This window comes from Antrostomus carolinensis, unplaced genomic scaffold, assembly GCF_000700745.2.
Source record: "Antrostomus carolinensis isolate BGI_N321 unplaced genomic scaffold, ASM70074v2 scaffold19126, whole genome shotgun sequence".
Taxonomy (NCBI): domain Eukaryota; kingdom Metazoa; phylum Chordata; class Aves; order Caprimulgiformes; family Caprimulgidae; genus Antrostomus; species Antrostomus carolinensis.
In genome coordinates, this window is record NW_010324190.1 from 47031 (window position 1) to 64093 (window position 17063).

Sequence of the window (17063 nt, forward strand, 5' to 3'; positions counted from 1 at the left end):
GCCATCAGGTCGAGGGAGGTGATTCTCCCCCTGTACTCTGCTCTCGTAAGGCCCCACCTGGAGTACTGTGTCCAGTTCTGGAGCCCCCAACACAAGAAAGACATGGACCTGTTAGAACGAGTCTAGAGAAGGGCCACGAGGATGATCCGAGGGCTGGAGCACCTCTCCTATGAGGACAGGCTGAAAGAGTTGGGGCTGTTCAGCCTGGAAAAGAGAAGGCTCTGGGGAGATCTTATAGCGGCCTTCCAATACCTGAAGGGGCCTACAAGAAAGCTGGGGAGGGACTTTTCATAAGGGCAACTAATGACAAAACAAGGGGAAATGGGTTTAAACTGGAAGAGGGTAGGTTTAGATTAGATATGAGGAAGAAATTCTTCACTGTGAGGGTGGTCAGACACTGGAACAGGTTGCCCAAGGAAGTTGTGGATGTCCCCTCCCTGCAATTGTTTAGGGCCAGGTTGGATGAGGCTTTGAGCAACCTGATCTAGTGGAAGATGTCCCTGCTGATGGCAGGGGGGGTTGGAACTAGCTGGTCTTTAAGGTCCCTTCCAACCTTCACCATTTTATGATTCTATGATTCTACAATTTGGACCCAAAACCAGTCAATTAGAAGACTTATCAAGGTCTGATACATAGAGCAAATATATTGTTCAAATTTTATTATTGACTCAAAGAGGCAACTTAAAGTATAAAAAACAGACACTGTATGGTAAAAGAACTCTGCCAGAGGAAACCTCTAACTTTATCGAGTCAGGTCTTGAAAATCTCAGAGGATGGAGACTGCACAAATTCGCTGGGAAGTCCATTCAAGTGCCTGAATTGTCCTCATGGAGAAAAAAGTTTTTCATAACTTTCAGGTTGAACCTCTGTGGCTTCACCTTATTCCTGTCGCCTCTTGCCTTCCCAACATGCGACACTGTGCAGAGCCTGGTCCCATCCCTAGGGTAACTTCTTTGCTGTGGACTTGTATGAGGGGGTGGAGAGTGGGTACAGTTGGCTGGTGTAACATACAGAAACACTTGATCTTTTAATGGCAAGGAGCAGCTCAGAATATTAGCCACATAAGGAATAACCCAGTCATGAGGTAATGGAGACAGGCAGAAAAATCCTTTCTTATGTTTTATACATTAGTCTTGCAGATATTCTTCTCTTTAGTTTGAAAATGCATATTTGGTAGGAGAATGCTGGCTGCTGCTATCAGCCAACTTTCCAGTTGCAAGCTGAAGAAATGCTAGATCTGGAAATTTTTCTGCTATGCTGTGACTGGTGAGGCAAGGAAATGACACACGAGCACTAGGAGCTGAGACAGCTGGGCAAAATATTGCGAGTTCAGTGGAGGTTGTACCACACCAGGAGTGGAATACAGATGGATAAACACTTGGACTACTATTAATACATATGAATCTGGTGAGAGAAGGGAACTGAACACAGGAATTTCAAGCAAACAGCAATATCCATGTGGAAGAAATTATGAACTAGCCGGAAGATGTAGTGAAACGCAATGCATTTGTAGTGGAGAGCTCTGAATACCCAGCTGGATTATACAAATGTTTAACAGGAAAGACAAATTCACCCTCATTCTCCGAAAGTGTAGATTTGTACTAAAAGGACATTCTGAGCCACTTGCACTAATTCCTGATTTTAACAGTTTCATATAAGAACACATGAAAGAAATATGTATTGTCAGCTTTCCCTCAATATAGCTGAACAGAGGAATTTATGTGTGTTTCAACTGCATGAATACATCCAGGTTTTGCAGAGTACCAACAAATGATTTATATATTAACAATAGTCATGTCTGCAGCATTTTGTCCCTGAGCCTTTTGAGTCTTTGTATTCAAAGTTTCATGGGGCTTGCCCTGGGAAATTTAGGAGTGCAGGTTATTAAGATACCACAACTGCACAAACTGGGTTTTTGTTTAATGTTACAGTAAGAAACAGGGTCTTCTGTACACCACTTCAGGTATTATACATATTTTTTGGTTTTCTTTCTCCCTATCTCTTCAAATATATTTGTATGTTTGGATACATGGATACAAAAGCTATCAAATTTTTAGCATATAGAAAATAGTCTTCACATCTTTAAAAATGAAAGCTATCTCCTGAAGGTATCTTTAGATTTTCTGAAATATGAAAATGCATATTTAGTAGGAGAATGCTGAGTCTTATTTTGCTTCTTATCTTTTCTGGTAAGTCTCCCATACAGATCTTCTTGAAAAAAATTATCACCAAAGGTTTTACCTGTGAGGATTTTATGTTGGGCTGACATTTCATTTGTATTTCTATTCTTAAAAAAGATAATTTTAAAATGATATTTCTTAATGAGGTTTTATTAAATATTTTATGCACCATGTAGAGAACTTGGTATTCAAGATACACAGGTCTATCAACAGGGACCTCCTCAGCGCTACACTGGAGCTTTTTTCTACAATAGTAGACAAGCAAATTCTGTTTAAGAGAATTTGACATTCTTAGTCACTCTTTTTAGTTTTGCAAGCTTGACCCTCAAAATACCCAGCATGGTCACTTGTTATTCTGCAACACAGCAGCTATTAGACATGTACCCAAACATGGAAGGGAAAAGGAAAAAAAAAAAAAAAAAAAGGAAGAAAAAAAAAAGAAAACTGATAACATCACTCAGTTACTTCATACAAGTTGAAAGCCTTACTTACATCTTCCCATTCACCTGCCAACCACTGATACTGCACGCAGGCAGGCAGCCAGCAATGCCTTTTGCTGACAGGCCGGGTACCGTGATTACACATCGCTTCACTCACTTGACCTAGGCCCTTCAGCTGACAGTAGATGTCCCTTTGCTGAATCCCCACTCCACAGGATACAGAACACTAAAATGGATCAAAATTAGTTATGTTAGTGTGAAATGAGACAGTCCCTAGAAGATGGTATAGTTGCCACTGTTAAAAATTCTTAGGATATTATCTAAAATATACTTCACAGCCTCTACCATACTAGTGTTTTATTGTATCTGAATAAATTTATGTTGAAAATGTAAAACTACAATTAAAATCAAAATTTGTAAGAAATATGGAAAATAAATACATCAGAGTTACCTAGAATGATCTTTCTGCTTATCTTAATTCACAGTAGTAACAATCACTATAGGCATAGGTAAAGTAAAAGTTTACATTTTGGCAGATCAAAATGTTTAAGTTCTGAGTTTACATCATTCCTTTCTAGAGACTGACAGTCTTGTCTATTGTTTTAAAATGCAAATATTAAAATGAAAGAAAAAAATCTCAGTATGGCAGGTTAGAAAAATCTTGCAAACAGTGCAGCATTTTGAGGATACCTTTTATTTTGCAGGCAGTACAAAGGATTTTGAATCCCAAGGAGCTTAAGAAGGTTAAAATCCTTAACATTTTCCTCCTTCCTGGCCAAAGGTATTTCACTACAATACTAAGGCTTTCTGAGATAGGCAGCCCCCTTTTACCCCAGTCAGAAGCAGGGTTAGCTCCCAAAGCCTTACTAAAGACTCAAGCCTAATCACGAAGTACACACTGCTCTATCAAGTGTGGCCAAATTGTGCAAAGTGGTAATGTGTTTTTATCAGTGTTGGGGAATTAGATTTTGAAAGAGTGAAATGCAAAACATTACCATGTGCTCAGTTACATACAATTTCACAAGAAGAGAGATCTCTCAGGAGACCAAACCAGTGAAAAGGCCACTGTGTGTGCCCACAAGCCCTTTTTCTTATCCTTCCCCCACAAACCTGGCTTCACTTCAATATTCAGATTATGACAGCAATTACAGGGATACTACTTAAATTATCACTGAAGGTAAGAAGTAAACTTTAAAAATTTACTGTCAGTTTGAAGTTACAAGGTAAGTTGAGGCAACTCCTAAGTACCTATCCATTACGAGGTTCAGATTACCAAATACTTTCAGTTTTCATAAAAGAAAGAAAAAGAAAATATAATGAACTGCTTGCTAATTTGTAGATTTCATTGCAATGTGCATATAAAAAAAACTTCCTGACAACCATTTCCATTGAAGCAGTTTGTCATGAGTATGATCTTGTCTTGTACTCCCATAGGAAACATAATTAAAGCAGATTTTACATACCTCTTTCCATCTGCTGGCCTTCCAAGTAGGACATCTTCCAGCTCTGCATATTTTGTACATCCGTGGTTTTTTCAAATGTCTGCAGTTTCCTTCCTCTACTTTAGCTTGGAAGCTATTAAAACAATGCACATCACGAAACTTCAAACCTTTCCCGCAGGAAACAGAACACTGAAAAGAGAAGTGTATTTCATTACTTTACTAAAAATCCCAAAGTAATACAAAAACCAGAAGGAGGTGTGGTCTCACCCAAAATGGACCCTATGATTATAGGAATAAGTTTCTACATTATGACACAACATCTAATGTACATATCTGAAATTTCTGTGTAAGCTCTCTCTCATACTGAGCATTACTGGTCAGATGCCAAACATCTCTCACATCTTGTTCATTCATTGATATCGTCACTGACAAATATCTGAGCTCGGCCATCCACATCTATGCAGGAGACAGCTTGATGTGACAGTCTCACAAGAACATGCTCTAGTAGCCTTCTGTTGCCAGTACATATATTGCTATTTTCATGTACGCATTATGCTTATCATAAGAATGAAAGAAAGGAAAACGCAAAATCGTGGACACGCATGTTTCCAACTATTAGGCTACAAAGTAGTGTTTGCTCTGGCACCTCACTTCCATGAGCTTTCAGTATCTTGCTATATGTGACACAGAGGCAAGAGAGGAGGTATAAAGTAGACATTACAGGCTATGGTGCAGTCCCTGGAAGCATAGCCTTGCCCCGCTGCCCCGGTATTCTGTTTCCTCCAGAAAGTTCCTATGATATACATGACTGTCTTTAGGACCTCCCTCCCTCCAACATAAAACCAATGGGGCTGCAGACACGTTTTGTCAAACCCACCCTGGCAGTACACACTAGCCATGATTACAGCATGTCCAACAGATCAGTCTCTTCTGGAGAAAGGACCATTCCTCTGTTTTATTCCTGGACTGCCATGAGACTCTAGTGAGGTTTGAATTTAATTCTTCAAACCAGGGCTGTCCTATTCACCTTCAGAGCAGAGCTGCAGGACCTAGGGAACTTTTGATCAAACAAGTTCTTCCAAATTAGGTGGCTAATCAGCTGATTTACCTTGGATCATGAGCATTTTGAATGTATTCAATTAAGTATTATTATTATTTTAATCTTGCCATTAATCTTCCTCTTTTATGTCATCCTATCAAAAAGTTTTGATCAATGGAGTTAATTCCTTTTCTGTCTAGAAAAAGAACATGCTTAATTTGTTCTAGGATTTCCTCTGTGCTTTATTTCACACCTGGACAAACATTTCCCATGCAATCAGGTAGGGAATTAAGAGTCAAATTAAAATTTAATTTCTAAGTGGATGTGAAAAGAAGGATTTAAATAAAGACTTTCTTCCAAAGCACCTAAGGTATTTCTCTTCCTTTTATCCTACATTGTCATCTACGTCACTAGCATTACACACTACCGAAATCAAGAATTTTTTAAAGGATATATCTTCTATTTTCAGGAAATGAAGTTCAGAACATCCACCTTTCAGTACAAAACCTGGCAAATATATGCCTGAGAACAACAGCTGTAGACATAACGGACGCCCAAACTCCTTCTTCCTTTTTATTCTTCAGTTGTATGTAAGTGAAGTGCAGCACAGAGTTCCTTAACCCCCTCCTACAATGTGTTAGGAAAACACACATGTCCTTCCTTCCCCAATGGCTTTCACCTGTGAGGCCTAAATTTGGCTCCAGAGGGCTGCCAGACAGGGCATGTCTAGTCCTTGTGGGGACGTCATTCCCAGCTCAGAACTGTAACCACAGAAGTTGTCCTAAGAAGTTTCCACTTCAGGAGGAGAGACCACCACAGCAGAGAATAATCTCACTCTTTAATTTCTCATTGCCCTCAACATTAAGTATCAAGACAGCACTTTTCATTAGCTATATATTTATATTTCTGCACAGATACATTTTACTTAACAAAAATGAGATTTATTGTACAGGGCTATTGGCTGCTAATAGCAATAGAATATGCAAAGCAGCCTTTTACCCTGCATCTCAGTCTCCTAAAGATCTTCTGGTAATATCTCTGTCCACTAGATTTTATGTTTACTTCTCAACAGGTTAGAATTGGGCCTATTTCAGCGAGGGAGGGGGTTGTTTTTTTTCTCTCTTCATTGGTCCAAACTCAGCTGAGTTACACCTCTTTTATGTTTAAATAGCCTAATTTAATCTTTATAATTTGTGCTATTCTGTCTTCTAAAGAAAGAAATTGAAGATTTGTGTGTAAAGTTAGCTTATAACAGTAAGATATTTTTCATAGTTAGAGCAATGCCTGTATAGATTATTTTAAGCTCTCTCTCATAAAGATGTTCTACTGAATTTTGTAATTAGGGTACAGTTATACATGAATTTTTTTTTAATCATATTAGATAACAAGCTGAAGAGGGAGTTCAGAAAGGAAAATACCAGTTTGGATGTTAAGAATAACAGCGGCTTTATAAACAGTTATTTCAAATACTACTTAAACTTTATTTCACTCAAATATTGGTTTGCTTTGATGACTCAAGCTAGCTGAAACATATTGTTATCTTAATGTTAAATGCAAAAACACAAATGAAAGATACTTAAAATCTGTAGGTAGAAATTATTTTCAATTATTTAAAAATATTTTTGCATTTTAAAAAAATAATTTAATTATTAAAAAAAAATTAACTTTGCAGTAATTAAATTTTTGAGGTTTTTTTTTCTTTCTGTAAGAGACAATAAGTTACAGAATGTTGGCAACTAATACCAAGAACATATGCACATTTAAATAATTATTTCCAGGGAGTTTTTTCATTCCATGTTAATTTAATGGTAATTTATCTTTAAGAACTTAAAAAGGCATGTTCAGCAAGGATTATGTTGAAAAACCTTAAATATGCATTAATTCCTTACAAACTGTACGTTTTCCAGAAATACAGAGACAGGATTTCTATATATAGATTTGCTGTCCTCTACTTTCACATAATCACCAAGGTACAGATCTGATCCTGTATATCCATGTATCCGAACCTCCTGTTAAATAGATCTTGCTCTGAAAAATAAACTTAATTTTGTAAGATAGGATTGACTAGTATCCTAATATTACAGGTTTCAACCCAAGAGCTTTTCAAGTTGCTGGGTGTATTTTTGTTGTTGTTTTTATTTTTTTTCTTAAGTCACAAAAGCAATTGAAGTTTAATTCATTAGGTTACTGTGTGGTTTTTGTTTCACTGAAGAAATGAAAGATCTTGATAGTTTTAAAAGCTAAAAAAAGGCCAGAGATTAAGCAGCAGTAGACCTCCGCTTAAATATGATTGCCCAAACTTAAAAACAAGTGAACTGCAAAACTAAGAAGTGCCTCAAAGCAGCTTTGCTAGAATCAGGTGCTCAGGACACTGTCTCCCCTGGAATTTTGTGGATCAACTCCTGCCCGCTTCAGTGCAGTTCCACAGGGCCAGATTCTTACGTCTGCTGCCGTTACCACCTCCAACCAGCATCAATCAATATGAGGAACAGAAACCTAAATATCTCTGAGGATCAGACCCTTTACAATTTCAATGGGACCTTGTTGAAATTTAAGCGACTATCCAGGATTGCTATTCTTATAGTCTCACATACACATCAGCTACAGAAGCACCTAGGCTGCCCTGAGCCACAGCCAAAGACCTTGAAGAGTTCCTTTCATGCTGAACAGTCTAATTTTACAACCATGCACAATCCTTTTAATGGACTGACCAGCTCAGTGCTTTACATGCCTGTAAGGACAACCACTATCCTGAAAACATGTTTTCCTCTGTTTCCACTAACAAGGTAAAAAAACAATTGCTGTAAGAGTACATTGAGCTCACAGCAGGTGCATAAGGCTCATCACAGAACACAATGATAGATGATATTTAGTGCAACCAAAGAGAAATGCTCCTAGTTTTTTCCTTTAATACATGAAAAAAGTAATGCACTCACCCTGGATGTAGGTGATCCAGGATAATCGATGGAAAGTTCAAAGGGGTATATTACTCTGTAGGTAGAGTATTCTCTTGAAATTGGACGTATTCTGACTTCATTCCTTAGATCATATATAAAAATAATTCTTCCTTCCTTCAAGAATGCCTTGGCATCAGATGCAGGCAGGCTCAGCTATGTTCTTCACTGGACAGTGACCCATCTTCAGCAAGAAAAATGAGGCCTGTCCAATACAGCATCTCATTGGAGGCTCCTGAACCGTAGGTAAGGGTTTTCTGTCCTCTAGCACAGAGAATGAATACCAAAGAATGGAAACCAGGTCTCAAATGCTGAATCTAAAGCTTTAATCAATATAAAGTGGGGATGACTCTTCTAACTTTTCTGTAAGGACAGAGCATAGGTCCTGCTTAGTTCTTTGAATGAAAAATATAGGTTCCGTAGAAGATCCCCAAGTGGGACTCCCAAATGGCTAAGGGCAACTAAATACAGCTTACAGGGACGCATCTGGCATTGAGCTCCATGTCCACCATGAGTGTTTTTATTAGAGCTGAATATTGCACACCCTGACCTAAGACACCTGCCTGACTAGCTTCCTTTCAGCTTTCTATCATCAGTAAGAAGCGTTAAATTCTCACTTGTACAGGAGTGAGGCCTTGTTCTGTGCTCTGGAAGCCACTGGTGTCCTTTCAAGTGCATCTAGCCCCTAGTGCATTTCCTATGAGGTTGAATTTTGCCCTTTATAAGTCCGTATTCCTTCTTGGAGTTCCTAACACATTATTACATGCAATCTGTGAAATACAGTCCTCTTATATCCTCCACGGGCTTGGTGCCCGTGCTGTTCTGTGAGATGCTCTGGTAGTGATCTTCTCAAGGCTTAACTCTCCTGATTGGGGAAAGTACAACTGCACTTAACTCTCTTGCTGCTTGACCTCCTTCCATTCAAACTTGAACATGGTCAAGAATAATGTAGTCCTTATGGCTCAACAGATCTATAATGTAGCTTTATTTGTATGACATTCCACACAACTGGGGGCTTATGGAGAGTACATTTTCCATATATTTTCGGCAGATTGCATGTGTAGAAAAAAAAAAATATCCATAAGAACCTCAAATCTCAAAAGAAATGTGAACATTTCTTTAAAAAAATGCAAGTTGAAAAACCATCCTGTAACCATTTTACACAGAAATTCTAGCACTTGTCTCAATGTTGGCCAAAGTAATATTTCCCATATGTCAGGTCCTTTAAAAAACATAAAACTACAGTAAAAAGCTGGACTTGATTACCATTGTTCAAAGTCATTCCATAACACTGGTAACTAGGATTCATCTGTTTGGGCTTTTTTTCATAGTAATAAAGTTCTGTGAGGATCAGCCTGATAGAACTCCTGGTGCTTTCTGTGGCACAGACAGACTCTCAGACAGGCATGCTATCATCAGTTCCTACCAAATTAAGGCTCTTTCTGCAGCCAACATGCAGAGTTTCACTAAAAGCTTTTTGATTCTTTTGCTATTGTTATTATTTCATTGAAAAGTTGAAGAACTTGGATTATTTGGTGGATTTTGTTCTAAATTTTCTTAACCTTTTCTTTCAAGGGAGTGTTTTGTGTAGCTTAGCTGGTAGCTCAGTGGGCTTCTGGATAACGAATAAACAGACCCACAAATACGAAGCATATAGCAGTTTCTCTTTGTATTCATATTAGCTATAAAGGGACTTAAAACATAAATGACTGTAACTGTACTGGTTTTATCTGGGGTAGAGTTAATTTTCTTCATAGCAGCCATTATGGTGCAAGGTTTTGGATTTGTGACTAAAACAGTGTTGATAACACATGGATATTTTATTTTTGAACAGTGCTTGTACAGCATCAGGGCCTTTTCTGCTCCCCATGCTGCCCTGCCAGCAGCCAGCCTGGGGGTGCACAAGAGGTTTGGAGGTGACACAGCCAGGACAGTCGACCCCAACTGACCAAAGGGATACCCCAGACATCATGCTCAGCAATAAAACCTGGGGGAAGAAGGAGGAAGGGGGATGTCTGGAGTGATGACGTTTTTCTTCCCAAGTAACCATTACGTGTGATGGAGTACTGTTTTCCTGGAGATGGATAAACACCTGCATGTTGATGGAAGGTAATGAATGAATTCCTTATTTTGCTTTCCTTGTTGGGACAGCTATTGTTTTACCTATTAAAATGACTTTATTTTAACCCATGAGTTTTCCCACTTTTATCCTTCTGATTCTCTCTGCCATCCCACAGGGGAGGAGTGAGTGAGTAGTTGTATGGGGCTTAATGGCCTAGCAGGGTTAAGCCACAACAGTAGCATTGAAAAAGCATAAAACATATTAGTGATGTTAAAAGGTTTGGTTTGGGGGGGTTTTTTGTTTTGTTTTTTGTTTGTATTTTGTTTGGGGTTTTTTGTCAGGCACTTCTATGACTAGACTGGAAGATCAGTTTTTTAAAAAAATTGACAAATTTATATAACAGATCAGAATAATTACAAACCTACAGGGTTAAACACAGTAGTTGCTTGAGTTGCCTGACAAAATGCATTTTGATGATCTCTAGTTGGCCCAAAAATCTGTTTGGACTCTTTTAACTATGCTAGAGGTAGTAAAAATTTACTTTGAAGTTTACTTAGTTGAGAGTTACTGCAATTTTTCATTTGCCATATTAGAACTAGGTTTTCTTGTGCCTGCCTCCTCTCTGTTAGCTGCGTGGCCCCAGGGGTCCTTGGGATGCTTTAGCATGAAACAAGCATTTTTCAGTTAAAAGTATTCAAAAAGTTGTTCTTTCCTTTAAGTATGTAGATTATTGTCAAGAAGCATCACTGACTCTGTAATCAGGTCCTACTGAATTCTTTGACTCAGTGTCAGTAATTCCTCACTAAAACAAGTACAATCACTTGTGCCACTAGCTCAAGCACTCAGAAAGGACATGGTTACAAAAGACCCAACATTCCATCACTCCTGAGAAAGAATGGATTGAACTCCAAGAGGTACCTGTATGATTTACTTCTAAGTTACACCTAAGTTACACTATTAACTACAGAAGTTACACTTAAGATATTTTTAAGTCCCTTCATTGAGTATAGCTTCATTTCAAAAGTTCAGTGTTACCTCACATTCCTCTGGTGTTCAGAAAATGTCTTGATTTGATTAAGTCCTCCTTGTAGCTGCAGTCTGTAAGTCTGCTTTGTCACGTTTCTAAATGTGCTTTTGCAGCTATAGCAATGGAAGGGAGGAAGGCTAGGATAAGAAGGACTCAAAGACTTAATCCAATGCATCATGCTGCTCAGAGTCTGGATCAGCTATACCTGGACCATTCCTGACAGCAGTTTCTGTCTTGTCTTCAATGACAGGGAAGCTACAGCCTGCCGTGCATGCATTTTTTCCACTGTATAACCATTCTTATAGTGAGAAAAAGTATCTTAGGATTTAATGACAGTCTCTCTTACTGTTAAGTAAGATGGTTATTTCTCACTCTACCCTTAGCAGACTTAGAAACACTCACCTCTATAACCACTGATTATGTGTTAGAAGAATACCTCATTCAGTCCATTCTTCTACAGACTTGGTCTTGAAAACACAGCTACACCAGCCTTTCCTCATTCATCACTTTGTCCAAGTCTCTTACCATTCATGTGGCTGTCCTCTGAACACTCCAACTGTCTACATGCTTTCTACAAGGAGGTATCCAAGACTGTATGCTGTGTATCAACTGGAGCACTAGAGTTAAAATATGCCATGACAAAAAGCATATACACAACAAGCATATACCCAGTATTATTCTTCATTGTTCAAGTTCTTTGTGTCCTTCCCGTTTTGCAGAGTTCTAGATATTTGGAAGATAAGATCTAGATGGAAAACTACTTTGTGGAGTAATATTTGCAATCATACTGCAAACGTTGTGAGATATTTGACATAAATTAATAGTAAACACACTTCCCTCCTATAAGTGTGAACTGTATTCCTACTGGGGCTGCAATGCTACCCTCTGATCCAAACACTACCTAGATGACATTTCTACCACACAGTTTGACTGGATCTCTAAGGTCAGTAATGATTTTTTTTTTTAATCCAGCAAGACTGTATTTCTAATGAACAAATGCACAGCCAGCTGAGTCTAGTGAGTTCCAATAGGTCCCTTTCTCTCAAGCTGATGAATTACTGCTGAGTGATGTGTACTTGTAGAATACTCCAAATAGCCTCCACAGCTACTGAAAATTCCTCCCTGTCTGTTGCCTGTACATGAGGAAATATAACAGCCCTTGAATCTGTTTACTTTTGTGTATCAAAATGCAAAAGGTGAGAAACCAGAACTCCCCGTGTTTCAGTAGGATGCAACATAAGCATCACCCCAAAAACACTTTGCAAAGTTCAGTCCGCAGCACAGCTTTGGTTCCCATGACGCTGACAGTGACATAGGGTAAATCTCCATATTCCTATTGCTGGACTTATCAAAATCATTTGCAAAGCATGCCATGAAGTACTGTAGCACATCTGAAAACCAAATCAGGTATAGAAAACCCAGCAATGCAGACCTGTTCCAATCACACCTCTCTTAAAACAAACACGTAATCATGATGTTTAAGTGTTGTTCTTTCCCAGGCTTTAGGCACAGAGAGATCAAGAATATGGATATTCTTCTGTTCAAGCTCTACAGTGAGACTTCACAGTACAGCTTGCCAGTTCTACACCACAAAAAAAAAAAAAAAAGCCACAATTTTTAGCTGTTACAATTACTACCACCTACAAAAATACAGATTTGGATTAGCTGTCCAAGACTGAATCCTCCATGAACTTGTTAGAGCCGCCTGAAGTCCCTTCTGATACCTTGCTAAGCCTGGATGGCCCATGATTCCACAATTACCTTCTCTCATTCAAATTATTGAGAAAATTTATTATAGCCTCTGAAATGAAGCTTTATCCCCAAATCCTTCTCCATGCAATATAAGGAATAATACTGCTATGACCTGTAGGGATATTTTAATGAGTAGGCATGTATGTAGGCTCAAGAGTCTCAGAGCCTCTTTATTCTAACACATAAAGAAAGGCATTCTCTTTCTTCTGTGACTGGATCCTCCAAAAATACCCTAGTATTTCAATTGTGACACCTAACACCTGAGTTATTTATAGCTAGATTCTGCAGATAACAATCACGTTTTTCTAGTTAACATTGAGCTAACCTTAATCCAGAAAGTATCATTTTATATTATTTTTATACATAAATCAGTTTGTATTAAAATTACAGTACTTATGAGAACACCTTTTCTGTATTCAGATAGCTTTTAAGTAAAAGTACTGTTCTGTATTAAACTTATTTACAGCATTACTTCAAAATCTTGAATTTAAAGACAATTTTTCCTCCTCAACAGTTTTATCTCAATTACTTGTAATTAATAAAATTTTGTAAATTTGGAGTAGAATACATGATAGACTTTTATAAAGAAAAGTTGCATTAAAGGTCAGTTCCATCATCACTTTTAATTTGGCAAATTTGCCTTTCAGAAGCCGTTGTCTTCAACACAGAAGTTCAGGAAGGATGGCCCTCATGCAAAGTAACTGTCATTACCTACTGCTCTCTCATGGCATGAAAACCAGAGAACAATTTGCTCCAAGTATCATCATCTGCAGCCAACATCACAATCTAACTTCATTCCTCTCAAGAACAGGAGGCAGAAATCATGTTCTCTAAGGTCAGCCCAAGACGCACTTCTAAATTTTTGGTCTGGCTACGTACTCCTGCTGCATAACAGGGTGAGAAGCAGACACACGCCAAGTTTCCACCATCCATATGGCAGTTTCCAGGGCTTTGAGGTAGGTATAGTGGATGTCAACACCAGTGCTCTCCAAACCAATCCCAGTGTGGGCATAGTAGACTCTGGAGTGCACTGTAGTAAAACAGCTAGTCTGCATGTGGGAGCTGAGAACAGTGAGAGACTGCAGCCACTCTTTTGAGGTCATCTAACCTGTCCACTGTCCATAGCCATGCCTTTTCTGACAGGATTGAGTACTGTACGCTCCATAAAAAAGCAGCCTTTGTCAAATTCTTTTTAAGGTACTAATTTTGTCTCAAGTTTAATCTGAAGGATAACAGAAAACTCCTGAATAATTATTTTCCAAGCATATCTATCTAATAGGTGGACAGAAATTAGAAACTACATACATATACATACATAGAAAAGGTAAGAATGAAGAAGGAATAAAGAGGGTTAAAGTCAGATTTTAGGATTGATGTGGATAACGGGAAGGTAAAATTGCTATGAGAGGATATATATGGCATGTACTAGGAAAGTATTAACGTATTCCTCTTAAAAACAAAGACATTTTGATGAAAACAAATACAACCCAAATGAACCCATCCCTTATATTAAAGTCAGAACCATCAGGACAGATCTTGAAAGTAGATGATTTCACAGCTGCAGAAGTCAAACTCTACTGATGCTACAGAGGAATTTTAGACAATATTTAAAGTTGCCTTTTTTTGTCCCACGCAGCTGGCAGTAGCCTTAATGAGAGAGACCTCTCAGCAAAACAGCAATCTGCCTGGATGGCAGATGAATAACCATACTCTGTGCAGATGTTGGAAAAATCAAAAACAGAACTCTTGAAATTCCACATAATGATAATCCACATAATTTAATTTATTCATTCTAGTTAGATTTGTGAATAAGTCTTTTAATTTAGCCTGTCTCTGATATCTCAAAGCACTATCCATTATCTCAAGCTTAGCACAACTATAAGAGATGACCAAGTCCTCCTTTGAAAGCCCTGTCATGTCTTTCCCCCTCATGATGAAGAGCACCATTCTGCCCATCACTGCCTAAAGACTGGTATCCCTTCTGATGTCAACTACAGAGCATTTGAAAAACAGGCTGTTACCACGCTCAGCTCCCCACCTACTGTGGTACTCAGCCAGGCTTCATCATGCCATGTATTCCCACCCTGTCTGCATACATCTCATAATGAGACTGTAAGCTTTTCCAGCCAGCAGCCTTCTCTTTGTTTTACCTGCATGGCACAATTAGATCTTCAAACAAGTTTTTAACTATTACAATAACACAAGAACAACAGAACTGCCAAAGCAGCTGCAACATTTTAGCAATTGTAGGATTTGTTTTTTGCATTACCTATATGTTTAGATCCTGGTAGATACTTGGTTATATCCAAGACCTTTTCAAGGGCATGCTCGGATAATAATTCAAAGCCAAAAGAACTATATTTCACAGGTGCTACCTCAGATGTCCTCATTAAAGAAACTGAATCTTTCAGAAACTTCTATCTGTAAATAAATGATCATACTTTGCATGTTAAATAACTACTCTTCCTGCATTTTCTATTTTTTTTCAAAAAAATTAAGTCTTACTACTCTTCATTTTAAGAAATAAATTACTTTACTAAGAAATAAATTTATTTATTTACAAGAAACAAGATTTTGTTTCTAGACAAAGTTCTACCCTTTTTCTTTCAAAAGAAAAGGGTTATCTTAGTTTTTTGGAGGTAACTCCAGTACTCTGCTGCTATAAAGAATGAAAATTCCTCAAGCTTTAGGAGTACTGAGAACTGACAAACAGAAAAAAAGCCTTTAATAAAAGTTCACTGTAAAGCCTAAAAAAATACTAATCACATAATTTAGAAAGGAAAATCTGAGTTCAAGCAATATTCAAGTCAAAGTTTCATAGCAAGAAACCAAATTTGACTCAAATTTTGGACAAGAATAAGACAAAATGGCATACAGAGATACTACTATCTTCCCATAGATTATAACCCAAGGCATCAGATAATAATTATGTTGTACTCCACGTTATGTAAAGCCAAATCTGTGTGTTCAAATCTGTGTGAAATACACAGATTACGGAGATAGTGTGGGTGTTGATGGGAGGTTGTGCAGCATAGCAGAAGAGGAAGGACACAACAAAACAAGATGAACAGAACAGTGGCAAAAATACAAGAAAGGCTGGAAAAAGAGGGAAATTCTTCACAGAAAATGAATATCATACTTCATTGGACTTGAACTTGAATAGTTGAGTCAAAGTTCAAAATCAGTCTCAGTTGCCATGACCTGTCACCCAGATATTACTTACTTTCAGGTTTCAGCTTCCCTGGAAGAGCTCACTATTACACACAATAGTAACCTAACAGAGAACCATCTACCAGTGACAGACCTGCTAATGCTGCTACATGAGAGCATCAGTGAGATAGAAAAAAAAGCCTTCTGCTAACTGAAGATATTTTGCATTTCTGTCAAAGTCTGGTTGATATTTTTTAAAATTTTAAAAAAATAATCACAATTTCATGAGTTGATGATTAACATGTTCTTCAATGCTAATGACATATGACATTTGGTATCTCATTTACAGGTTCCATTTAATCTCTCAATTACAGTAAAAATTGAATTATAGTTATATAGTTATACTTCCTGCTTTGCTCTTGATCTTAATCCATTGCATCTGGTTACCACTCGAGAATCAGAAAAACAATAGCTATTTGTCTCCTTTAAGTAAGTAGCCATTTGGCAGGCTCTGCTACCTCATGTGTAGGTCTTCACTGTCACTGAAGGGTCTGCATGTACCTCTACTAAGAACTTCACTATCAGCTCTCATTCAAGCAACATTATCACTGTAATTAACGACAGGCTATATTAAAACAAACAAAAAAAAAATTATGATCAGTTTATTAATTGCTGGGAGGGAGGGAACAGATAAACCACATTGCTCAGCCAGCATTCCTACAACAACATATCTGGTATGTGTACTTAATTTTATCATCTTTCAGTTGACTGATATATACAATAGACAAATGGCTGAGGCAAATCACAACTAAAAATACAGGAACAGAGGTAATTTATTTTTTTTTTTTTTAAACAAAAAAACCAACCAAACAAAACCAGCCTGTTCCAGTGCTCTGACACCCTTTACATATTTGTAAACATTAATGATCTACTAGAGAGCAGTGTAGGGGAAAGGGATCTGGGAGGAAAATACAGGAACAGAGGTAATTCTTTTTTTTTAAAAAAAAAAAAAAAAAA

General features: G+C 37.8%; 1 protein-coding gene across 1 annotated transcript in view; it reads right to left on the reverse strand.

The window, feature by feature from the left end:
* LOC104527201 (A disintegrin and metalloproteinase with thrombospondin motifs 20-like) overlaps positions 1–4518 on the reverse strand; it is a gene marked incomplete at its 3' end in the record, with an annotated part of 12443 nt that extends 7925 nt beyond the window's left edge. The window contains exons 1-3 of the mRNA XM_010170856.2: positions 4462–4518; positions 4084–4251; positions 2673–2846 (exon numbers count right to left, since the gene is read on the reverse strand). Of these exons, the coding sequence (XP_010169158.2) occupies positions 2673–2846; positions 4084–4251; positions 4462–4518 (399 nt within the window). The remainder of the gene's footprint in view (positions 1–2672; positions 2847–4083; positions 4252–4461) is intronic.
* Between the last annotated feature and the right edge of the window lie 12545 nt (positions 4519–17063).